Below are 25,418 nucleotides of genomic sequence, written 5' to 3'. Positions count from 1 at the left end.
CGGGTTAGTGTATCTACACATCTCGGGTTAGTGTATCCACACATCTCGGGTTAGTGTATCAACACATCTCGGGTTAGTGTATCTACACATCTCGGGTTAGTGTATCTACATCTCGGGTTAGTGTATCTACACACACTCGGGTTAGTGTATCTACACACACTCGGGTTAGTGTATCTACACATCTCGGGTTAGTGTATCCACACATCTCGGTTAGTGTATCTACACATCTCGGGTTAGTGTATCTACACATCTCGGGTTAGTGTGTCTACACACCTCGGGTTAGTGTGTATCTACACATCTCGGGTTAGTGTCTACACATCTCGGGTTAGTGTATCCACACATCTCGGTTAGTGTATCCACATCTCGGGTTAGTGTATCTACACACCTCGGTTAGTGTATCTACACATCTCGGGTTAGTGTATCTACACACCTCGGGTTAGTGTATCTACACATCTCGGGTTAGTGTATCTACACATCTCGGGTTAGTGTATCACATCTCGGGTTAGTGTATCTACACATCTCGGGTTAGTGTATCTACACATCTCGGGTTAGTGTATCAACACATCTCGGGTTAGTGTATCTACACATCTCGGGTTAGTGTATCTACACATCTCGGGTTAGTGTATCTACACACCTCGGGTTAGTGTGTCTACACATCTCGGGTTAGTGTGTCTACACATCTCGGGTTAGTGTGTCTACACATCTCGGGTTAGTGTATCCACACACCTCGGGTTAGTGTGTCTACACACCTCGGGTTAGTGTATTCACACATCTCGGGTTAGTGTACACACACACACACACACACTCACACACACACACTCGGTTAGTGTATCTACACACACACACACTCGGGTTAGTGTATCTACACACACACACACTCAAACACACACACACATACACACACACACACACACACACACACACACACACACACACACACACTCGGGTTAGTGTACACACACACACATACACACACACACACACACTCGGTTAGTGTATCTACACACTCGGTTAGTGTATCTACACACACTCGGGTTAGTGTATCTACACATCTCGGGTTAGTGTATCACATCTCGGGTTAGTGTATCCACACATCTCGGTTAGTGTATCTACACATCTCGGGTTAGTGTATCTACACATCTCGGGTTAGTGTATCTACACACCTCGGGTTAGTGTATCTACACATCTCGGGTTAGTGTGTCTACACATCTCGGGTTAGTGTGTCTACACATCTCGGGTTAGTGTATCCACACACCTCGGGTTAGTGTCTACACACCTCGGGTTAGTGTATCCACACACTCGGGTTAGTGTATCTACACATCTCGGGTTAGTGTGTCTACACATCTCGGGTTAGTGTATCCACACATCTCGGGTTAGTGTATCCACACATCTCGGGTTAGTGTATCTACACATCTCGGGTTAGTGTATCTACACATCTCGGGTTAGTGTATCTACACACACTCGGGTTAGTGTATCTACACATCTCGGGTTAGTGTATCTACACACCTCGGGTTAGTGTATCTACACACTCGGGTTAGTGTATCTACACATCTCGGGTTAGTGTATCTACACACACTCGGGTTAGTGTATCTACACACCTCGGGTTAGTGTATCTACACACCTCGGGTTAGTGTATCTACACACCTCGGGTTAGTGTATCTACACATCTCGGGTTAGTGTATCTACACATCTCGGGTTAGTGTATCTACACACCTCGGGTTAGTGTATCTACACATCTCGGGTTAGTGTATCTACACATCTCGGGTTAGTGTATCTACACACCTCGGGTTAGTGTATCTACACATCTCGGGTTAGTGTATCTACACCTCGGGTTAGTGTATCTACACATCTCGGGTTAGTGTATCTACACATCTCGGGTTAGTGTATCTACACATCTCGGGTTAGTGTATCTACACATCTCGGGTTAGTGTATCTACACACTCGGGTTAGTGTATCTACACACCTCGGGTTAGTGTATCTACACATCTCGGGTTAGTGTATCTACACACTCGGGTTAGTGTATCTACACACTCGGGTTAGTGTATCTACACATCTCGGGTTAGTGTATCTACACATCTCGGGTTAGTGTATCTACACACCTCGGGTTAGTGTATCTACACACCTCGGGTTAGTGTATCTACACATCTCGGGTTAGTGTATCTACACATCTCGGGTTAGTGTATCTACACACCTCAGGTTAGTGTATCTACACATCTCGGGTTAGTGTATCTACACACCTCGGGTTAGTGTATCTACACATCTCGGGTTAGTGTATCTACACACCTCGGGTTAGTGTATCTACACATCTCGGGTTAGTGTATCTACACATCTCGGGTTAGTGTATCTACACATCTAAACAGGAAACAGCTTTAGGTCAGCTTTTCTTTCCAGTGTGAATATATACTTCTGTTGCCTGCAATAAATGCTCTGATTCTTCCCTGATCAGAAGAGACACCACGGGCATCGTAGATCACATGGGAAACCTCTCCAAGAAATAAGTTTCGTTTAAGCATAATAAAAATATAACACACAAACACACACACACACATACATTCACATATATATATATACACTTACATACACACACTAATATGCATACACTCACACCTACACACATACAATTATCTCTCTCTCTCCCTCTCACTCTTCTCTCTCTCTCTCAGTGGAGTTAAACATGCTCCTGAGGTTCCAGTGATCACTGTTCCTGCTCCTCTTCCCTCCATGGATCTTCCCAATTCGTCCTGGTCTGGCTCTGGATAATGTTCTCTTCATTTAGAGGCGACTCTGTGCAGCTAGAGATGTTTCTCATCAACGCCTTGGGTGGATCCATGAAATTCTGGAGTAAGATCAGGAGCTTTGAGGATTTGGACTGTGGTTAATATCAACAGTCTGCTACACTGACTCAGGACTACAGTTTGCTCTGATCTCCATCACTGCACCTCAACATCGTTTATCTGTAATAAATGGACATTCGGTGGAACCCAGATGAGGATGAGGTTCCCTCTTGAGTCTGGTTCCTCTCAAGGTTTCTTCCTTCTGCATCTCAGAGAGTTTTTCCTTAACCACAGTCTCCACCGACTTGTTCATCAGAGATAAACGTACACTTATAAAGAACTTATTCATTTTTATCACCACATTATCTGTGTAAAGCTGCTCTGAGACAATGTTCATTATTAAAAGCGCAAAACAAATAAACATGAATTTAATTTAAATGATTGACGTTAAAACATCTTTGTGATGAACAAATGTTGTGAAAATAAAACGTGTTGGTGCAGGGGTTGAGATGTGGTGTGAGGACTGTTAAAGACTCCTGTGAAAGTTCATTCCAGAAGCTCGGTGTGGGACAGAGACGAGTGTAGAAGCAGGTCTTCTTTACTCACAGAGAGACGCTGGTACCAGCCGAGAGAGGATCAGGGGGAGTGTGTGCAGGGTGGGGAGAGATACCTGCTGAGAGGTGGAGTACACACACACACACACACACACACACTCTCACACTCACACATACAAATACTCACACACTCACTCACACAGAAACTCTCACACACACACATACACAGACACACACATATACACACACATATATGTGTATATATATACACACACTTACACAAATACACTCACACACATGCTTTTAAACAGACACACTCACACACACTCACTCACTCATACATGCACATATGCACATATGTATACACACACACACACACACAAACACACTCAAATTCAAACACACACCCCATTATTAGAGATTATATAGTGTTGATATTAGGAACATGCAGTGTAACTGTGAATTCTGCATCAACCAATATTACAACACACACATGCTTTCCTTTAGAAGCACACACCCTGCTGAGGGCCAGGGAAAGGAATTTAGAATCTTGTCAGGCAAGATTTCACAAAACTCATCAGCAACTCCCAACCCAACACACACACACACACACACACACACACACACACACACAGTGTGAGTGTGTATGTGACCATGTTGAGTGTATGTGAATCTGTGTGTGTGAGAGAGTATGTGTGTGAGAGTGTCTGTGTGTGTGTGAGAGAGTGTGTGTGTGTGTGTGAGAGTATGTGTGTGAGAGTGTCTGTGTGTGTGTGTGTGTGTGTGTGAGAAAGATTTCTTGAGGAGCACCAGAACTCCTGGCTGGTCAGGTCCAGATGTCTACACACACACGAAAATAAAACACATTCATTCACGGGAATAAAAGCCTGTGGGGAAAACTGTGACAGGAAGTGATGTCATATCGCATTTACATTCCAGATGTCTCCATGGTTACAGAGAACATCTCGTTTTCACTCTCTGTCCTGCCGTTTAGAATGGAATGTCACACACACACACACACACACACACACACACAAAAACAGACACACTTATTCACTTACAAATATATATACAGACCCACAGAAACAGACACACACACACAAATATATACATTCACACACACATATACACACACACACATATACATGTTTACACACAAACACCAGACATTCATTATGTAAAAAAAACTATTTCTCCTGTCACTTAGTAACTCACATGACTATGAATCATCAGCCACACCCTTGTCCCTCCCTCTGACCTGCCCAGTGTGTGTGTGTGTGTGTGTGTGTGAGATATTGGTGTGACCACAGCAGCTCCCTCTAGTGGATAAACTAATAGAATCTTCATTTTATAGTAATTACTCATAGTTGGCTTTTTTTAACCTCATGCTTTTGATTGACAAAAGAAACGAGAAAATTGAGTCTCACAGGAATCTGATCTCTCATTTGATCCCACTGATGATGATCGATTACAGTTCACAGTCTTCTCATACCTGTATATGTAGGTGATAATGCAGGTGGAGGTGTGAGGTGTTACAGGATGTTAGTGTCCCAAGCCCGGATAAATGTGGAGGGTTGCGTTAGGAAGGGCATCCAGCGTAAAAACATGTGCCAAATTAAAACATGTGGATGGTCTGCTGTGGCGCCTCCTAACGGGACATTTTCTTCTCCAGTTCATCTCGAGACGATTATTTACAAAAACCCCGTATTCATCATAGAAGTTCCACCACACACTAAACTCCTCCATGGAGCTCAGTAAGGTTATTCGCTGTCTCACTCTGGATGGAACTGGATGTTACATGTTACTATAGTTACAGGTGTTTATAAGCAGCGCATTAATGCAGATTCAACTGACAAATGCAAACTACCAACGATCTGAACTCACACCTGAACTTCCAGTCAATCACAATCCAGTACTCACTTTTTGACCAGTGTAAACATGATAATTACAGTAATGTGGATTTTTACAAACTCTGAAACAAATCTTTTATTCCAGCACCAGAAGCTTTAAACACTAAAGATAAAATGTTCTGAGAAAGTTTTTTGAATTTCCCACATTCTGTTCACACTGACTCCATTGTCCTTTCTGTCACGTATATACGTGATGTTCTCACACACACACACACACACACACACACACAGAGCTGAACAACACTGGTCTTTGCCTGAGGGAACTACAACATTTGGCAGGTTTTCAGACACACACACACACACACACACACACACACACACACACACACACACACACACACACACACACACACACACACACACACACACACACACACACACACACACACACACACACACAGTGTGTGTAGTAAAGGGGTGCAGTGTGTGAGTGTGGGAACGGCAGCCATTTTGAGGCTCGGTCACTAAGTCAATTCAGAAATGAAACACACACAGTGAAACAGTCACACCGAGGTTTATTCATTTAAAAAAAACGAATGAACAAATAGAAAATGTAACATTGACACACAAGTGAACTAAAATACAAGTAAATAATCTTGTACAAAGTCATAGAGTAAATAAAACTACTGCAGAAAAGTGCTTTCAATAAACAAATAAAAAGAAACAATTGAAAATTATTGGATTACTTTATATAATTTACCTACAAAAAAAATACAAATCACTAAGTGTGAGTGTGTGTGTGTGTGTGTGTGTGGGGGGTTGGGGGCCACATCTCTGTGTGATGTCTCTTCCACTGGAGTAGACACATCTGTAGGAAAGAGGAGGAATAGATGGAACAGAAAAGAGGAAGTGAAGAAGAGAGGGGAAAATACAGCAGTGGCAGAAGACTGCATGGAGGAGAGAAGGTTTTCAGAAGATTAGGTAAAGAAGAGGAGGATTTGAGAAGACTGGGTGGAGGAGAGGAGGATTTGAGAAGACTGGGTGGAGGAGAGGAGGATTTGAGAAGAGATTGAAGGATATTACTGATAAAAGACGGATATGAAAAGACTGAGTAGGGAAGATAAAGACAGGAGAAAATCAGATGTAGGAATGGCAAAAGCCAGGAGAAGACAGAGGTGAAAGGAGGAAGTATTAGCAGCAGATTGTGTGGATGTTTGAAGGAAACACCAACACCAACTGGATAAAATCAAAGTATTAGGTGGAGGACAGAGGATGGTGTGTTAAGCCATTTAGCTTTTGTGGATCAGTAGTACAATGGTGGTGAATAGAGAACGCTGTTCTTTATGCTGTAGGCCAACATAACACTGCAGACCAACACCAGGAACTAGCAGAAAAATGGGAAGAAAGAGAGAGAGAGAGAGAGAGAGAGAGAGAGAGAGAGAGAGAGAGGTGAAAACCAGAAAAAAACCCAGAAGATCAAAGTTTAGTGAATAAAAAAAGAAGACGGAGAGAATTCTACTCATCCCGCTCTAAACATCATCAGGAAAGACTTGTCTGCTTTGAGACAGATCAGACTTATTCAGCCACAGAGGTGTAGGATGGAGGAGAGAAAGAAGGGACAGTGGAGCAGATGGTAAAGGAGGAGGGAGAACAGGTACTGGTGGAGAGAGGGATGTAGGGGGGAGAAGTGGGGACAGGGCGGGACAGCTGCTGGCAAATAAAACCAGCACACACAGTAACTACGATCTACACAACACAAGAAACAGGGACAGACAGGCAGACAGAGGTCACAGGTGAAGAAGACAGAAAGAGAGAGACACAGAGAGACAGTGTGAGTGTACAGTCTAAATGTCTTAACCCTTTAAACCAGACACTAATTTAAAAATTAAACCGTATTCTAATGTAAACTAAACCCAAATCCCAACCCTGACTAAACCTAATCCCTACTCCAATTAATCCTAATCTCGACTCTGACTAAACCTTAAACCTGACTCTAATCCAGGATGATTCTGTCAATCATGTTCTAAAGATGAAATAATGTCAGTTCTGATTTGTTCTGCTTGAGGATTATTATTATTATTATTATTACTCACCAGAATGCCAGCAATCACCAGGAAAAAGGTCAGAACTGAAGAGGCCTGCAAGCCACTTGTAATCAGAGACAGGCAACTCTGCACACAGAGGTATTGTAACAATGGGTTAGACTTGGCGTGACAGGCATGGAGACAGAGGAGGATCCAAATGTTTGAAACTTTATTAAAGAGAGTAGTCTAAACAGACAGGGTCAACAACAGCAATCAGAATTATCCAAGGGAAGACAAAAGGGTAAGACAGAGAACAGGTAAAGGTCATGGCAGGCAGCAATCCTAAACAAGCTAAACGGTCCTAGGTCAAAACCGTGAAAATGTGCACACGGAACGTGGAACTACAGGCTAGCATCAACAAAACAAACAAGCAAGCTGTGTTTAAGACTGTGTCCCATTTATAGTCTTCCTGCTGGGAACAAGGAAGAGTTGGATATTGGTTCCCAGACAGGGGCTTCTGGAAACTGTAGTCCAAAGCTAAACATTCTTGGAAGGCGTGGTGCACTCTGGTGGTGAGTGGGAGGAATGACTGGGACTGGATACTTTACAGGTATCGACCAAATATTAGTATTTATCCAGCAACACTGTCTGACGAAAAGAGAATAAAAAAAATGACTAGCTTACGTTCCTCAGAAGCATAACCTCATTCAGCTAAGAAATATCAACTCACTTCAGAACCAGAGCTTAGTTTAGCTAATGAGTACCTCAGAACCAGTGTTGGTAAAGCTGGTTTTGGATCGAATGGCTACTTCATGCAGTTGTGTAAAATGAAAATGAAAAATAAAATGATAGAAAACCCTGAACACAGATATTCAGTGGGTGGGGCTTACAGAAGAAGTGGAGATAGGAATTCCCAGTATGGAGGTCTGCTGTGGACAGATGTTGGTGATACCCATGATGGTCTGCATGGTTCCTCCCAGGCCACAACAGTCAAACTGTTGACATGTGCACACACACACACACACACACACACACACACACACACACAGGCAAGTTGGATTATCGGCTATTAAACATATTTGTATATACATGTGTGTGTGTGTGTGTGTGTGTGTGTGTGTGTGTGTAAGTCATACAGCATTGTGAAACAGTTTGAGGAGGAAGGCTCGGATAATGTCTCCTTTGATGAGGTACTGGGCGTAGATGGTGGCGTAAAACTCTGCAACGTGGCTTGAGAACTGAATTGAAACACACACACACACACACACACACACACACACACACACACACACACACACACACACTCAGCCTCCAGCTAAACAAACAAGAGCAGCTTTATTGATGTTACGCTGAAGCTCAGGTACCTCTTTGTTATTAACGAAGGCCACGCCCCCTCCGATGGCGGACGCTGCGGCGAGCAGGAACAGCAGTGAACAGTACTGCAGGGGGAGACATGCACGAGAAAATAGGGTAAATTCTATGATGAGGGATGTCATGACACCATCCAGAGAGTCCCGGCCAACAGGAAGTTCTCCGCAGGTAAAAAAGAAACATGGGAATTTTATCCGGAATTCATTGGTAATTTCTGTATTTAGCCAAAAGTTAGACTTTGTTTACATTTTAAACAATAAAAGTGATGGTGGATTTGTGTTTTACTGTCCAGTTCAGACGTTATTTCTGTTTTACACAGTTATGGAAATACTGCCGAACTGCTGGTGAGATTAATGCTGTGTTTTCACCCTGAGCAGTGGAAATGACCCCGGGTTTCTTTTCAGTTCGGGGGCGGGGCTTACTTGCTACTTCATCACCCTCTTATCTTTTAGCTCAAGGAGTATACACTGTCGTGTGTGTGTGTGTGTGTGTGTGTGTGTGTGTGTTTCTCACCACACTGAGCGTAGATTTATTTTCGCTCCAAGAACCGCAATCTCCAACCACAGCAGTGATGAGAATCACCACAGCAATGGCAATGCACAACCCCAGCACTGAGAGAGAGATTAGAAAGGGTTAGATGGATGGATGGATGGATGGATGGATGGATGGATGGATGGATGGCCAAACTATTTGGACACATGACTTTTCCACCCATACATGCTGGTGACACAGACTGTTAGCCCCACTTCACTAAGTGGCTGAATGAATCTCCACAAGCACACTCCAAAATCTAGTGGAACATCTTCCTAGAAAATTGAAGCTTATTATAAGAGAAAATGGAGATGAAATGGGGAATGTGATGATCAAAAAGAAACACAGCACTCTGATGCTCAGGTGTCCACCATAGTCTGGCAATGCAGTATATATAGATGTGGGATTTAATAAGGAAAAGAACGTACTGAAGATGAAATGGTTTGTCTGCAGTTCCCCGGGAATGTCGGCACTTAAGCGCAGATACAATGCTCCTGCTAACAGCCCTAATCCCAGCAACTGAGAGAAGGGAAGAGACGGAGTTAAACCTTTAAACCTTTAAAGATCAATTTTCATGATTAGGAATATGAATATTAATAAGTTGCTTACACTGAAGAGGATGTTGAACAGGATGACGATCCATTTGCAGATCTGTCCACATCCACTTAACGCCATGATGATTACAGCTGCTGTCACACACCTGAGGGCAGAGGACACATAATCAGCATCACTCATTAAGACTTTATTACAGTTTAATCAGCACTGAATTTAATGCCATTTTAAGCTGCAAACACGTTTAGCAAAACAATATCCATCACTAACTACACAAATATAACACTAAAAGAAAGATTTAGTGAGGGGCAGACTGGGCATCAGATGAGGAATCAGTGACACTCATTTCTGCTCCACCCTAAACCAGGTTCTGGAACCAGTTTAAAGCAAGAACTTTTCTTGGTAATGAAAAATTAGAAACTTCATTCAGCTGCTATGAAAATGGATAAACTGTGCACATAAAAATGGGGTGAAAAAACTATATTTCTGTTAAATACATCACTAAATATTCCCTTTTTCTGAACCATAAAATCAAAAGTCAAAAAACAACACAAAGAAAAAGCTAGCTTTAGAAACCCCACAAGTGGGTCCATGGTACTTTCCTGAGTGATAGAGACACATCTGTGGACTGTTTCAACTTTTTTTCAGTTCCTGCGCTGCGGATAAACCAACAAAGGTTTCAAACTCAGAAGCTTCACGTGGAACTCACGTGGAACAATGTTTCAAAAAGAAGATGTTGAATCAGATCTGAGTGAACACATTGTACCCTTCCTTCTAAACCAATCTAACCACAGCTTGCGCAAATAGGATGGAAACCACACGAACGCTCGTACACGCAACAGAACAAAACCAGAGGAGGAGGAGTCTGTTTCCATCCCTGACAACAACAACGTACCAAAACACTCAGCAGCTCCACAGTCAAAATGATTCTTTTATCTGCATGCATCCTTCCATTATTTTAATTTCTCTGATATATCCGTAATGTGACAATCATTCATACTTTTTATCCATTTAGAGCTACATTTAGCCCTCTCACTTCTGATATAGCAGCTATATTAATATTAAAATACATTTTAATATTTAAATAAGACTGAAAGGTGCTCGTCTTCCTTCTGAGCTAATCCTACGCTGGATTTGACTACCAGATCCATCGTTCTGATCGCCGTGGGCAGGACCTGACACCCGGGTAGAAGGATTTGTACAAATGTCATTCTCCATTCCTCTTTTCTACTCCAGCAGAAATCTAAAAACACTTTTTCAGACAGCAAAAAAGAATCCAAAATTAGACTTCCAGATTAATCGAAAACATTGTAAAGAATAAACTCCACCTTGGTCTGAACCTAAACCACCACAAGTGTGTAGTTATTGAAAGCAGTGTTTTACAGTCACCCTTTCTAGCCTGCAGAGGTGCTGAATATGAGTGGGTTTAATACTTCAGTAATGAGTAAGTAATTCCTAATCAAACACCGAAAGAACAAAACTTGGCAGTAAATACGTCTTCCCTCGTCCGGTATTTCCTCCCTAAATAAAAGTGTTCGATTCTACAAAAGTTTGCTCAGAAACACATTCGGTCTTTATGTTTTGGAATGTTTTGGGTTCAGCCTTCCTGTAACCCTGATGTAACATTTGCAGATATAAGAACCTTCAATTGTTTTGTCTGAAATGTTTTGTAGAGAAAACATGCTGCAACCTGCTGAACAGAACCTGCTGAACACATCACCGAACTGAGCAATGCACAATGACAAAGCAGGAAGACTTTGGCACTTTGTGTGTGAATTTGTGGGAAGAAATGAAATGTGAAGTGAGAGATTAAAGATTCTGCAGTACCTTCTGGTTGGTTTTAAAAATCATACCTTCAAACTTTCCATTACACACCAGAGTTCTTAAAAACCAATCCCTGACCACCAGAGGGCTAAAAAACCAATCCCTGACCACCAGAGGGCTAAAAAACCAATCCCTGACCACCAGAGGCTAAAAACCAATCCCTGACCACCAGAGGGCTAAAAAACCAATCCCTGACCACCAGAGGGCTAAAAAACCAATCCCTGACCACCAGAGGGCTAAAAAACCAATCCCTGACCACCAGAGGGCTAAAAACCAAAACTGACCACCAGAGGGCTAAAAAACCAATCCCTGACCACCAGAGTTGTTAACTACCCCCCACTGTTATTGGGTTAACATTCTCTTAATGGTGACGTTTCTTCACCTGACATCACCTTCTCTCTCTCTCTCTCTCTCTCTCTCTCTCTCTATCTTTCTCTTCCTGTTTCTCTCTCTCCCTTTCAATCTCTTTCATTCTTTTTCTCCTCTCTCTCCCCATTCTCTTTTCTCTATCTGTTTATTTTTCTTCTCTCTCTCTCTCTCTCTCTCTCTCTCTGCCTTCATATCTCTCATCATCTCTCCCGTTTCCTTCGCCCTCATTCTCTCTCTCTCTCATATTTCTCTCACTCAATCTTTCATTCTCATTCCCATTCTCTTTCTTTACCTCTCTCACTTATTTTCTCTCTTCCCTTCTCTCAACCATTCTTTCTTTCCCCATCGTTCGCTCTCCCCCTCCCCTCTCAGCACCAGGTAATGGGCCGTGTTCCAAATCGTGTCTCCACAGTGCAGATGTTCAGAGGCGGTTGTGTCCTAATCCTCCCTGCAGACACACTTTATCCTTCACTACTCTGGGACATTGCCCCTTTTGTTGAAGCTTTTAACGTCGCTATTAGCTGAAAACACGCACACACACACACACACACACACACGTCGCCTTTACACATGAACCCGGTTGAGTCGCGTGCGCTCTGTTACTTACCGACCTGAAAGTCTGGAGTTTTCTCTGCTAATGGATGCGCGCGCGTGCGACTGTTTTTATCTCTGTGTGCTCTTTACTGCAGCTGCAGAGTGTGTGATCTGTTCGGAAACACACACACACACACACACACACTGTGATTGGTCATGTCTGGTGGGGTGGAGGAGTGTTTCAGAGGAAAATGAAAGCGATCTCAGAAGTGAAACTGTCCTTAAAGGAGAGAAAGCAGGTTTTAGGTGGTTTGGGATTCACAATGAGTGTGTGTGTGTGTGTGTGTGTGTGTGTGTGTGTGTGTGTGTGCCGCGGTGTTCCTCACAATTCCAACATCATTCATATAATTACTATACAGTCATTATTAATACTGCCCCAGGCTACACGGCTATTACAGCTTATCTCCTTACACACACACACACACACACACACACACACATACACACACACACACACACACACACACACATACTATTTTTTATGTATTAAGTAGACTTTGTCTGGCAAACAAGTTGTAGCATGGTTTAAAGGAACTCATCTTTTCCCTTGTGCTATGGTGAATAAATAAATAAATAAATAAATAAATAAATAAATAAAACAGAATTCCTCTACACAAATGTTCTGCCTCTGACAAAAGTAGTGTTTGTAAGGACATACCCGCTTTATCAGGACACTGGTTTAACAATACACCAACTACTGTGTGGCCCTCAGAAAAAAGGTTTGATTGCAGCTGATCTAAGATGTTCTGGATTTTGAGCACCACACTGAGATGTAGTATTTCTGGTTCCTGTAATGGCAGAAAAAAGAAGCAGTTTTTATTCACTAACACACATTCCTTTCTTTTACTGAGGAAAAGTGTCAGTGCATCCACCATGTGTTTTCCTCTGATCTAAACTCTGCTGAAGTGGCTGCAAAGTTTCTGTTTCTGTTCATGAAGAACAGCATTATCTCTGTCCTGGAAGCTTTTTACTAGCATTTCTGATACTTCTCCATCACCTGTAATGGAGAAACAGAATTCTTCTTACAAGTTTGGTTTTCGCAAGCTCTGCATAACTGTGTGGTGATGGCGCTTTGCTCATTTTTCCAAATGACGTCTCTGCAGTTGTCTCAAGGTGTTTGTGAAGAACATCATGAGTAAATGGCAGAGTCACTGAGTTGGTAAATTTTGCTTCACTGAGTGTGGGAAATGAGCTCTGACCACTGTATGGTATACAGATTTTTAAATGTCTGGGTTGACTTGATTAGCTCTTCATCCTCTGCCATTAAAGCTCTACAATACAAGATCTCACAAACCTTTTGTAAAGTTTGCCCCAATTTTAATGCTAGGCTTGCAGTTTGGTAACAGTTCCTTTCTTCGTCGTAGCCAGACACGGTCTTGACAGCTTGAACAACATTTGGAAAGTTGGCAGGTTTTACAGCTTCCTCAAGGTTGTGCATGCAAGACTCACTGCGCAGAGCTGATGAAAAATCTTCAGATTTCACGAAGCTTCTGACGGATATATTCATGCTTGGTGGTGTCATTTCCATGTTTATTAAAAAAAGACTGTGCTAGTTGAAGGATGCAAAAGTCATTCCGTAATAAATAGGCAACCTCATCTTGTTTCATTACGCTGAGGAGCTTCCATACCCCTGGAGATATCTGTTGTGGGAATGTAGACTCTGCAATGGCTGCCAAACCCAAAACCCTGGTCCTACCATGGTGTTCACTGAGATTCTAGGGTTAGGGTTAGGGTTAGGGTTCAGGAACATGTTACTGGGTTTAAAGAACATGTTCTTACATGCTGCCATAGATTTTTACAAACAAACATCACTTTTTGCTGTACTAGGTGCTATGCAATGCGTAAACTTTTTGGAAACACAAGTTCTGGTTGGTCTTCTTCTTACTTTGAGCATCCCAGTTCCTTTCTTTACCACATTAAAATTATGCTGATAGATGCCCCTGTTTCTAAGTTTCTCCAGCAGTTCTTTACCTTCTTTTGAGTTCTTTGGCAATGACAGTGCTTTTGCAACCTCAACGTCTGCCATATGTGTTTTTTCAAATAGCGAGAGACTTCGACTGTGGTTTTCCACAGACGTAACAAGAACTTACAGAAGAAATTACAGACACTCATCAGCTATAGCCACTTTATCTACCTTTAAGGATTCCTCAATATCTCCATGTAAATCACTTCCACCAACTGCCTCTTCTACTTACATTTGAAAGAATGAAACTGTCTGATCCACTGCCTGATGCTGCGGCATTTGATTTTCTTTGGGTTTCTGACACTTGTTAACCGGAACTTTCGCTGAAAGATTATCTGAGCATTGTGCAAAGCTTGCTTCATCAGACTCTAAATCAGTCAACGGTTTCTCATCAAGTAAATCAGGTTCTTCACAAGAGCCTTATCTGGTGTTTAAACACATTTTGCTCTTGTTTGCAACATCAGGAATCTTGAAATAGATAGTGTTGGAACTCAGAACCCGTCTCTGAGCAGACAAATCACAGGTGGATTCTTTGTTGCAGATGATTCCTAATAAAACACTCTTAATAATAATACAATTAAATCGCTCATAGAAGCTGGTCACTCAATCACATTAAAATGATCACACACACACACACACACACACACACACACACACACTCTTCACACATTTATATTTATACCCCGGGGTCACATGACACCTTTCTTTTTTTTCTCATTCTTCACCCTAGCAAATTCCCCTTATTTCTTTTCACCTTCTTTTTCTTGTATTGTCCACTTCCCCGTCTCTCTGAAACTCGCTTCTCCACCCTTCCTGTGATTCCATAGTTGGGTTTCCTGTTCACCTCCATTACCCTTATTTTCAGCCTTTCTCTGTTATAATTAAAAAGTATTTGTATAAAACCTTCACTCCCTCAGGTACAGCTTCATCTAAACAGCATTATAATGCAGACGTTGAAATGTGCAGACGTTCAAATGTGTGTGTGTGTGACGTTCAAATGTGCAGACGTTCAAATGTGTGTGTGTGTGTGTGTGTGTGTATGTGTGATCTCATTGTAATGATCTCATTGTTAACTAACTCAGTTATTTTCCAGTAGGTGCTTTTTTCCTTGTAAGTCACAAAACAGTGACTCAGTCTGTTCTGAGAAACAGCTGTGATCTTCTGACTGTAGAAAAAAAAAGATCCAGATAAACAAACCGCCAGCAGGGTGAGGAGCATTTGCAGGACTTGTGGAGATTTTTTGGTCAAAAATTTCCCTCTCAATCTTCCTCCTCAATTAGTGTTTTAAATTTGACAACTTCTGCATATTATAGACTTTAGCCAGAAGAAGATGAACAAGACCAAGGACAAGAAGGAAACAAGACAGTTTTATTGAAAATACAAATATTACTGCATTCTACCCCAAATAATTCCACACAGACATTCACATTACTTCTGCGTTAGTGAAGATGAACATTGGGGATGGACAGTGGAGGTGGATATTGGAGGTGGATTGTGGAGGTGGACAGTGGAGGTGGGTATTGGAGATGAATATTGGGGATGGACAGTGGAGGTGGATATTGGAGGTGGATTGTGGAGGTGGACAGAATAGGTGGACAGTACAGTTGAATTGTGAAGGTGAACAGTGGAGGTGGGTATTGGAGATGAATATTGGGGATGGACAGTGGAGGTGGATATTGGAGGTGGATTGTGGAGGTGGACAGTGGAGGTTAATGGAGAACAGAATATTTAGACTACATTATTTACATGAGCACATTCACATGCAACATCATGAATTATAAATGATCATAAGTGAGAGTATAAAATAATAATAATAATAATTATAATAATAATAATTATAATAATAAAACAAAGAATATATTCATACATTTACATCAATAAAAGTATTTTCTATTCAGAAAGAGGGCGTGGCATCTTTTAGGAACAGGGCCAGAGAGAAAGGCAGAGAGAAGAAAAAAGAGGCGGGATTTAAATGATGCCGTATTTGGCGAGGTCGCTGAGCTCCATGTCTCCAAAAGCCTCCCAGGGGCACACCACCGTGAAATCTGAGTGGGGGGGGCAGCAGAGAGGGGGGAAGAGAAGAGAGGTGGAGAAAAGTGGGGTATCAGGATGGGGGACATTTTTAATAAAAAAATTGAAAAGGGCAAAGAAAAGAAAAGTGGGGCAAAATAAAGGGTGATGGGAAAAAGTGAGAGGAAATAAAAAAAGTAAATGGAGAGAAAAAGAGTGGGCTGTTAAAACCAGTTTGTACAGTGTGTGTGTGTGTGTGTGTGTGTGTGTGTGTGTGTGTGTGTGTGTGTGTGTGTGTGTGTGGGGGACATAACTGACAATACATACCCGTGCCGAGCCCTTCCATTCCTGGAATGTCATCACCAAACCTAATAAAACAGAAGTTGCAGTTAGCAAACACACATTGATCTAGAATGGCAATTTCAAGTGTGTGTGTGTGTGTGTGTGTGTGTGTGTGTGTGTGTATGTGTGTGTGTGTGTGTGTGTGTGTGTGTGTGTGTGTGTGTGTGTGTGTGTGTGTGTAAACGTACCCTTTCTGGCCAGGTTTAGGTGCCTTGCTCTTAAATGTGCGTGTTTGTCTCTGTTTGAATTTGGGCGGCCCTTTCTTCGGCGTGGTTGGGCCAACTCCGCCTGCTGGAGCTGATAATGCACTTCCTGCAGGGGGTGCAGAGTTCATCCTGATCCTGAGAGAGAGAGAGAGAGAGAGAGAGAGAGAGAGAGAGAGAGGAGAGAGAGAGAGATGTTTTTATATCTCCTGCTGCCTGACCTTCAGTGTAAGTTAAATACTAATCTGGATTACACACTACTCTAAGAATTAAGATTTCTCTGTGTGTGTGTGTGTGTGTGTGTGTGTGTGTGTGTGTGTGTGTGTAGGCTGATTGAAGTAGGCAGCAGATGTCATTTACTGGATTACTAAAGATTACTCTGGGCCGGCTCCAGATCTTCCTGAGGAACCTTCACATCCTGTTTTTTTTTTACTTTGAAACCACATTTCAGTCAGTTACAGTAAAATGCTGAGAGACCTGCTGCTGAGCCAAGTGCTGCTAAAAGCTCTCCATGTGGCATGTAGGCACCTCCTCAGCCTCTCCATCTCTGCATATTTAAATCATGACTAAATCCTTCACTCCTTCAACCAATCCCACAGTCTTGATTAATCCAACTTAAAAGGTCAAATGTTGCCAGATTGATGATTATAAAGTATGCTAATGTGCTGAGGTTCTCATCCAGCTGCATTTTAAGTAGGTTTTTGAAAACCAACTGTTTAGCCACTATGGCTTCCCAGAAAACATCATGCGAGATCAGCTTCCATGATTAGCCTCTTATTTACAGTCCTGTAAGTATGGAAAGCTGGTAATCGTGGTCACCTTCACCTTTAGAAAGTGAGGTGACCCAGAAGAGGTTTTCTTATGTTTTTTTATCATAACCACGAGAGTTTCACTTCCTACACTGCTCAGAACAAATCCAAAAATTGGTCAGCAGGATGCACCTGATTTGAATGCGCTATGAGGTTTGGGTTCTCAGGTCTTTCTCACAACCTGACACAAAGAGCCGTGTCAGCTGTAGAGGAACGGTGTGGAAATGTAGTAAGACTGAGCAAGAACCATGATGTCACAATAAACAGAATGACAAGCGGTGTTGAAACCCCTGTGTTAAGGTTCCTCTGATGCTATCACAACTGACTTGCAAGCTCTTCATCATGTCTTAGCTAAACTGTTTGAAGACATTCTTACATGACCTGCAAATTAGCTATGTGAATATTTCTCTGGAATTCTTGGGAATGCATATAGACTGAGAACTCTCACACACATCATATAAGTCCTTACAGAAACACGCTCATGTCCTAGAACAAGTGTCACTTTAATCAGTTGGTCTTCACTTTGTTGTTATAGATCTTCAAGATCTTCATGATTCCCTGGTGAAATTATTTCTGTTTCCTCCTGCCTGCTCCATGGAGTCAACACTGTGAGAACCCACTGAGAATTTAAAAGCATTGTGATGTGAAGCTAAACAGTGGACATGGTGGTGGTGAGGAACCCTTCCCTGCCCTGCCCTGCCCTGCCCTGCCCCACCCTGCCCTGCCCTGCCCCGCCCGCCCTGCCCTGCCCTGGCACACTTAACTGTACCTACACCATTCATATTGCCATAAATGTACCATCATTCTATAGAGATGCACTTCCCCACCTGGGAAGTGAAAACATTTGCTCTACCCTTCTGGACCAAAAGTGCTTAAAAGCATGAGGATCCTGTACTCCACCTAAACCACACAATACTGATGACAACTGTCCAGTTTAAGGAGACCAGAATTGAGCAGGTGTTGGAGCAGTATACTGACATTTTAGATCTTTGACCATGAAATTGTCTATCCATTCTTAGCGATCTTTTGCCTCTTTTGTGCCACTCATCCAGAAACCATGGTATCTACCTCCAGCCCATGCTAACCCAGCTGAACATCTGGAGGAAAACGCTAACCGCACAGTAATATGATCATCTATTATCTCTGATTGACAGGAGAGAACGTGCTCTCGTCCTTCTCACTCAGGCCATGTTTTTGTGGGTTACACACACACACACACACACACACACACACACACAGACACAAACACAAACACACTACACAATACACACACACACAAACACACTACACAATACACACACAAAAACACACACACACACACACACACACACACACATACACACACACACACACACAAACACACTACACAATACACACACACATGGATTTTAGTACTTCAGGTGTGTATGATACTCTTACCTGTTGCAACGTTCGTCTCACTGGTAGTGTGTAGAAGACAGCAGTGTGTGTGTGTGTGTGTGTGTGTGTGTGTGTGTGTGTGTGTGTGTGTGGACTGTATAATAATCCGAGATCCTCAGTCTGTTTCTTTTATAGGCGACTCCTGATCCCTCAATCCTTCTTAACTAATCATGAAGTCTCAGAATCAAACAAACACCCTCCTCCTCCTCCTCCTACTCCTACTTCTCCTCCTCCTCTTCCTCTTCCTCCCCCCCCTCATCTTCCTCCTGCTCTGGATGAGAAAAAAGAAAAACGTGTAAAGGTGTGATGTTCTGGTGTAAACAAAAACACATTCTATTTGTATATTTGTGCTGAAAAGCCGTGTAAACGACAGAAACAGAGTTTAGCCAATAACAGAGAGGAATATAAAGAGGAAAAAACAGGAAGTACATCAAAAATAAAATTCTGTATAGATGTATTACCGGTATATATAATAGTGTGTGTGTGTGTGTGTGTGTGTGTGTGTGTGTGTGTGTGTGTGTGTGTGTGTGTGTGAAGTGGGTTATTATTAGCTAATTGGCTGAAGCCTTTTGCGTCAGTAACCACAACGTTGCGTGTGTGTGTGTGTGTGTGTGTGTGTGTGTGTTTGGCAGCTTGGCTCTGTAAACACACTGTTATATAACATACTCAGACCCTCACATGTTTTGTGTTTGAATCAAATTAGTGAAAATAGAAAACACACTTCAGAGAAACGGTAATGTTGATGTGCTGCTCTCTGATTGGTCAGAAATGGTTGATGAAGGTTTATATGAATGTGTTTGTTCTGATTGTAACAATACTGTTTTCTCGTAAATGGTTTATGACCCTGATTATGTTTGCTGCTGTTTTTTTTGGCAGCTTTTCTTTGTGAGGTATTGATTTGTGAGGGATTGTGCAGGTGTGTAACCTCAGGTTCGTACCTCGGGGAAACAGCACACGCAAGGAAAAGAAAGAGGAAATGAATATAAAATATTTAAAAATGTCAGTTTCATATCATTTATTAAACATGATGAGTCGTTACAGAAGATAAACTCAGACATTTCTTGCATTTTTTTTAACCAATTTTTTTTATTTTATTAGAAAAAAAAGTAAATAAAATAAGATAAAAAACAACGCGAAAAGAAAATTATTAGCAAATTAGTCAACAGTAACGTCAAATTGCTTGTGTTGTGTCGAATTGTTCTGGTTTCCGTTTCCCGTATTTTATCTTCCAGTGTTTGGGATTAACTTTTATTATTTAAAGGATATAAAGGAATTTCCATTTTTAATTCTGCATTGTGTGTGTGTGTGTGTGTGTGTGTGTGTGTGTGTGTGTGTCTGTTTCGCTCTGAAACATCTAGAAGCAGTTGTAGGAAGTAAACGGATAAAGTTGGTAAATCTGTAATCTTGTTTCAAGCATTAGCATTTGCATCTCACACTCACGCACACACACACACACACACACACACACACATACACACACACACACACACACACACACACACACACACACACAGATTAACAGTTGTAACTGACTGGCGATAAATGTGTGAATGTAAATGTTGGTACTATGACTGGTAAAGGGAGAGAGGGAGCTGATATGATGGAGAGGAGAAAGGTAGAGATGTTGTGTGTTCAGGAGACCAAGTGGAAAGGGAGTAAGAGCAGGAACATTGGAGGTGGGTTTAAACTGTTCTATCATGGTGTGGATGGAAAGAGAAATGGTGTAGGGGGGATTCTGAAGGAAGAGTACAGTAAGAGTGTAGTGGAGGTGAAGAGAGTTTCTGATAGAGTGATGATCGTGAAGGTGGAAGTTGAAGGGGTGATGATAAATGTCATCAGTACTTATGCTCCACACGTGGGCTGTGAGATGGAGGAGAAGGGGCATTTCTGGTGTGATTTAGATGAAGTGGTGGAGAGTCAATCTAGAAAAGAAAAGGAGCTGCATTGTGTGTTTGTGGATTTAGAGAAAGTGTAGGACAGGGTGGAGAGAGGAGTTGTGGTATTGTATGAGAAAGTCTGGTGTGGCAGAGACGTATGTGAGGGTGGTGCAGGTAATTGGTTTAAAAGAGGCAGATGTAGAGAACAGAGTAGTATGGGGACGAATAATCTGCTGTGGTGACCCCTAATAGGAGCAGCCGAAAGAAGAAGAAGAATTAAGTATTTGTACACAATTTACAAGTCAGACACTCTGGAACCTCTGGATCACACTGACTTCAATACACTCTGAGATGAATTTTTCTAACTCTTACTGTAGATTAGATTCGGGTTTCTCTGGCATCATTATCATTGTACAAAATGTTTTAAAATGATTTCCAATTCTTCCAAAGATTTGGCTGTAAAAAGCCAAAAATCTGTTTCCACAGGAGATTATACTGTGTGTTTCTCAGTAATGAATCTGCTCACTGACACAGACCATGGTAGGTATCTTCAGGACCATGACCTCACACAACCCAGCATGTGTCATCTGAATGCCACCTGCTGGTCAAAAGTTACAATAACAGGCTACATTTACATTTATGGCATTCGGTATACTATTCCCTTATCCCGAGCATGGGAGGTTTAAGGGCCTTGCTTAAGGGCCCAGCAGTGGCAGCTTGGTGGTGGTGGGATTTAAAGTTGTGACTTTCTCAATGCCTTAACACTTAGCTACCGCATGCTAAACATCCCTACATCAATGCAAGTTTTATTCTTGCTGCTACACAAGATTGTGTCCGATCTTGACCAGATTTGGATCGGATCACCTTAATCATTCTGAACTTTCCTCCTACAGTCAGAGAATTTACATCTGTCTGATCACTTTATACACAACATGAGTGAACCTACAAATCACACACGAATTGCTTTGATTAAATGTTATGATTCTGATTTCATGTCATTGATTAGAGAACAGCTGTATTACATCTGTGAATGTGCAGCTCAAAAGAGAAAAAAAAAGAGTCTGGATGCCTAAAGAGAAAAAAAAAGAGTCTGGATGCCTAAAGAGAAAAAAAAAGAGTCTGGATGCCTAACGAGAAAAAAAGAGTCTGGATGCCTGGAACCCGAAAATGCTGCTTGCTTCTGTAATTGAGCTCAAAAACACCTTCCTGAGAACCAGGTTCATTATGCCCACTAGGTGTCACTGTTGTATGATTGTTTAAACTCTCCATATTTGTATTTGATTATTTTTCGCTACAGGTGAAGTAACAGCACTCCTACATCTTTATTACAATTTTCTAACTGTTAGAAAATGTTCCTGCTTTAGACCCTCATCACCATCATCATCATCATCATAAACATCACCATCATTATCATCATCATCATCATCATAAACATCACCATCATCATCATCATCATCATCATCATAAACATCACCATCATCATCTTTATCATCATCATCAATACTCGCCATCATCATCATAATCATCACCTTCATCACCATCATCATCTTTATCATCATCATCAATACTCGCCATCATCACCATCACCATCATCATCATAAACATCACCATCATCATCATCATCATCATCATCATCATCATCATCATCAATACTCGCCATCATCAACATCATCTTCAATATCATCATAATCATCAACATTTTGTATCTATTATACAGACAGAAACAGAGAGAGACTCCAGTTTAAACACTAAACCTGACTCTAAACTGGACTAAACCTCTGAATGTGATTAGTATCAAACCCTGAAACTGATGCTGACTCTCACCTCAGACTGTGGGTACGAGAGAGAATACAGAAACAAAAGAAAGAACAGAGGAGTGGAATAAATAAAAGAGAAAGATAAATATCAGGGAAACAGTGAGTACTGTAATTTCCTGTTTAGAAAAAAAAGAAGGAACATTAAATCCATGAATACGACACACACACACACACACACACACACACACACACACACACACACACACACACAACTTTTTTAGATTTATATCCTCTTGTACATTTTAAACTACACTAGAATCTTTAAAAAATTTTACTGCCAATAGATGGCAGCACAAGGCTGCACTCACAGTCACAGGGAGCACCAACCTTCATAAGTCACTGAGCTAAAAGACATCGTCCTGTGTAGCTGGTCCTGTTCTGACCATGTGAGTTACCACATCTGCTATTTCATCATGGATATTAGATTTATTTATTTAAATACATTGTTATTTGCACTTCTGTTCAGAGTTTCTATTTCTGTTTTGATATGTTTAACTGCATATCATTGGACCTGTACTTGAACTCTGGACAATCTATTCTCAGGTTTAGGACCTTCATCACCTCTGTATTGTTACTGTGAAAATGATGGTGAATCAGAGCGAGTGCGTTAATATAAACCTGCAATACTGTCAGAGCTGCTGCTATAGAGAACTAATCACCATCTGACCAATCAGAACTCAGCAACACTGCTGAATATTCCTTTTGCTTTTATTATTATTATTATTATTATTATTATTATTATTATTACTATTATTATTATTATTATTATTATTATTATTATTACTATTATTATTATTATTATTATTATTACTACTATTATTATTATTATTATTATTATTATTATTATTATTACTACTATTATTATTATTATTATTATTACTACTACTATTATTATTATTATTATTATTATTATTATTATTATTACTATTATTATTATTATTACTATTATTATTATTATTATTATTATTATTATTATTGAAATGTATCTAAAAGATTGAGATGTTTGACTGATGGTCACATGGATATAAATTCTATATAAAGATTTTTTATTTATTACAGATTTTCTGTTAAATTCTGCACACAGCTGAATTCAAGTGTGTGTGTGTGTGTGTGTGTGTGTGTGTGTGTGTGTGTGTGTGTGTGTGTGTGTACTTTGTCCTTCTGCACATCTGTTTCACAGATTTTTGTCATGTGTATCGTTACTGCTGTGGGTTTTTTATAGAATCACTACACAATGAGAAACGCTGGAAATAAAAAAACCGTGTTAGTGTGTGCAGCTGATTTTCTACTTAACACACTTCAAAAATACAAACATGTCGTTCATTATTACACTTAGTCCATCTTTTAACATTTCTGTGTGTGTGTGTGTGTGTGTGTGTGTGTGTGTGTGTGTGTGTGTGTATGTGTGGAGGGGGCAGTTTTTCAGATGGCTATAATGGGTCTCTTAAAGGGAAAAACAGCCATTAAATGGGAATGGGGAGTTTGGCAAGACTTTGCAACACATTACACATTAAGCAGTGTGTAATCAGAAACAGGGATCATTAAGTGTCCAACACTGACATTTTGGTTAAGAGGTATTTTGCCTGAATGCAAAAGAATGTGTGTGTGTGTGTGTGTGTGTGTGTGTGTGTGTGTGTGTGTGTGTGTGTGTGTGTGTGTCATTTCAGTTAAATTCCAGTTTCAATTCAATTCTGGTGCATCCCATTTCTGCAATCATTGCTGAGATGTTCCTACACCCTGACTGGAGTCTACCTGTGGAAAAGATTATTGATTGGACCTGATTTGTAAAGACACACACCTCTCTGTAAACACCAAGCCATGAGGTCAAAGGAACTGCTGCAGAGCTCAGAGACTGGATTGTTGAAGGCACAGATCTGGGAAAAAATCTACAAATATACAAATATACAGAAGATTCCCAAGAGCACAGTGGCCTCCATAATTCTCCAAGAGCTGGTCACCCAGCCAAACAGAGCAATCGGGGAGAAGGGCCTTAGTAAGAGAGGTGACCAAGAACCTGATTATCACAACCATCAATGCAGCCCTCCCCTCAGTGCAAAACCCACAAAGCCTGCTTTAGGTTTATCAACAGGCCTCTAAAGGAGTCTTTGAGGAACAAGATTCTCTGGTCAGATAAAACCAAGAATTAACTGTTTGGCATGAATTCTAAACATTGTGTCTGGAGGACACCAGGCACTGCTCATTACCTGCCTAAAACCATCCCAACAGTGAAACATGGTGGTGGCAGCATCTCCTGCTCATGCTTCTCATCAGCAGGAGCTAGGCATCTTGTTAGAACTGAAGAAACATCTGGTGGAGCATTGAGCATAGTAACCTGTTTTAGTCTGCCCAACATCTGAAGCTGGGGAGATAATTCAGCTTTCAGTAGGACATTGTTGAGTGGCTCTTGAGAAAAACAGTAAATGTTTTATAGTTGCTCAGTCCTGATTTCAGTTTTATTCATTTTATTTGAAAACTGCATTTAAAAAGCATCGCTCAGTCGACCTGGGGAACCTGGAGCACATCTGCTTAACTTCT

General features: G+C 41.3%; 2 protein-coding genes and 1 long non-coding RNA gene across 5 annotated transcripts; 1 reads left to right on the top strand and 2 right to left on the bottom strand.

Annotated features, from left to right (window-relative positions):
* Positions 1–5,736: 5,736 nt before the first annotated feature.
* zgc:65811 (uncharacterized protein LOC393524 homolog) lies at positions 5,737–12,572 on the bottom strand. 3 transcript variants are annotated; one of them, XM_046843839.1, is made up of 9 exons: positions 12,457–12,572; positions 9,714–9,804; positions 9,533–9,623; positions 9,087–9,184; positions 8,567–8,641; positions 8,339–8,440; positions 8,093–8,197; positions 7,272–7,349; positions 5,737–6,924 (listed from the first exon to the last, which is right to left on the bottom strand). In XM_046843839.1, the coding sequence occupies exons 2-9, from the start codon at positions 9,777–9,779 to the stop codon at positions 6,754–6,756; spliced, it is 786 nt and encodes a 261-aa protein (XP_046699795.1). In that variant the 5' UTR covers positions 9,780–9,804; positions 12,457–12,572; the 3' UTR covers positions 5,737–6,753. The 3 variants fall into 3 exon arrangements, with proteins under 3 accessions (XP_046699795.1, XP_046699797.1, XP_046699796.1); XM_046843841.1 differs by having other exon boundaries at positions 5,737–6,562; XM_046843840.1 differs by having other exon boundaries at positions 12,461–12,570.
* On the top strand, positions 6,488–17,146 carry LOC124381915. Its single transcript, XR_006924943.1, has 2 exons — positions 6,488–6,627; positions 17,105–17,146. It is a non-coding gene; the product is annotated as an uncharacterized LOC124381915 (long non-coding RNA).
* On the bottom strand, positions 15,951–24,505 carry LOC124381911 (retinal cone rhodopsin-sensitive cGMP 3',5'-cyclic phosphodiesterase subunit gamma-like). Its single transcript, XM_046843845.1, has 5 exons — positions 24,483–24,505; positions 19,190–19,278; positions 16,947–17,099; positions 16,744–16,784; positions 15,951–16,451 (listed from the first exon to the last, which is right to left on the bottom strand). Exons 3-5 carry the CDS (start codon positions 17,090–17,092, stop codon positions 16,375–16,377), a joined length of 264 nt encoding a protein of 87 aa, XP_046699801.1. The 5' UTR covers positions 17,093–17,099; positions 19,190–19,278; positions 24,483–24,505; the 3' UTR covers positions 15,951–16,374.
* Positions 24,506–25,418: the final 913 nt, after the last annotated feature.

Source organism: Silurus meridionalis, chromosome 29 (assembly GCF_014805685.1).
Source record: "Silurus meridionalis isolate SWU-2019-XX chromosome 29, ASM1480568v1, whole genome shotgun sequence".
NCBI classification, from domain to species: Eukaryota; Metazoa; Chordata; class Actinopteri; order Siluriformes; family Siluridae; genus Silurus; species Silurus meridionalis.
The sequence above is the reverse complement of the archived record's forward strand: the minus strand, read 5'-3'. Positions and strand labels throughout refer to the sequence as shown.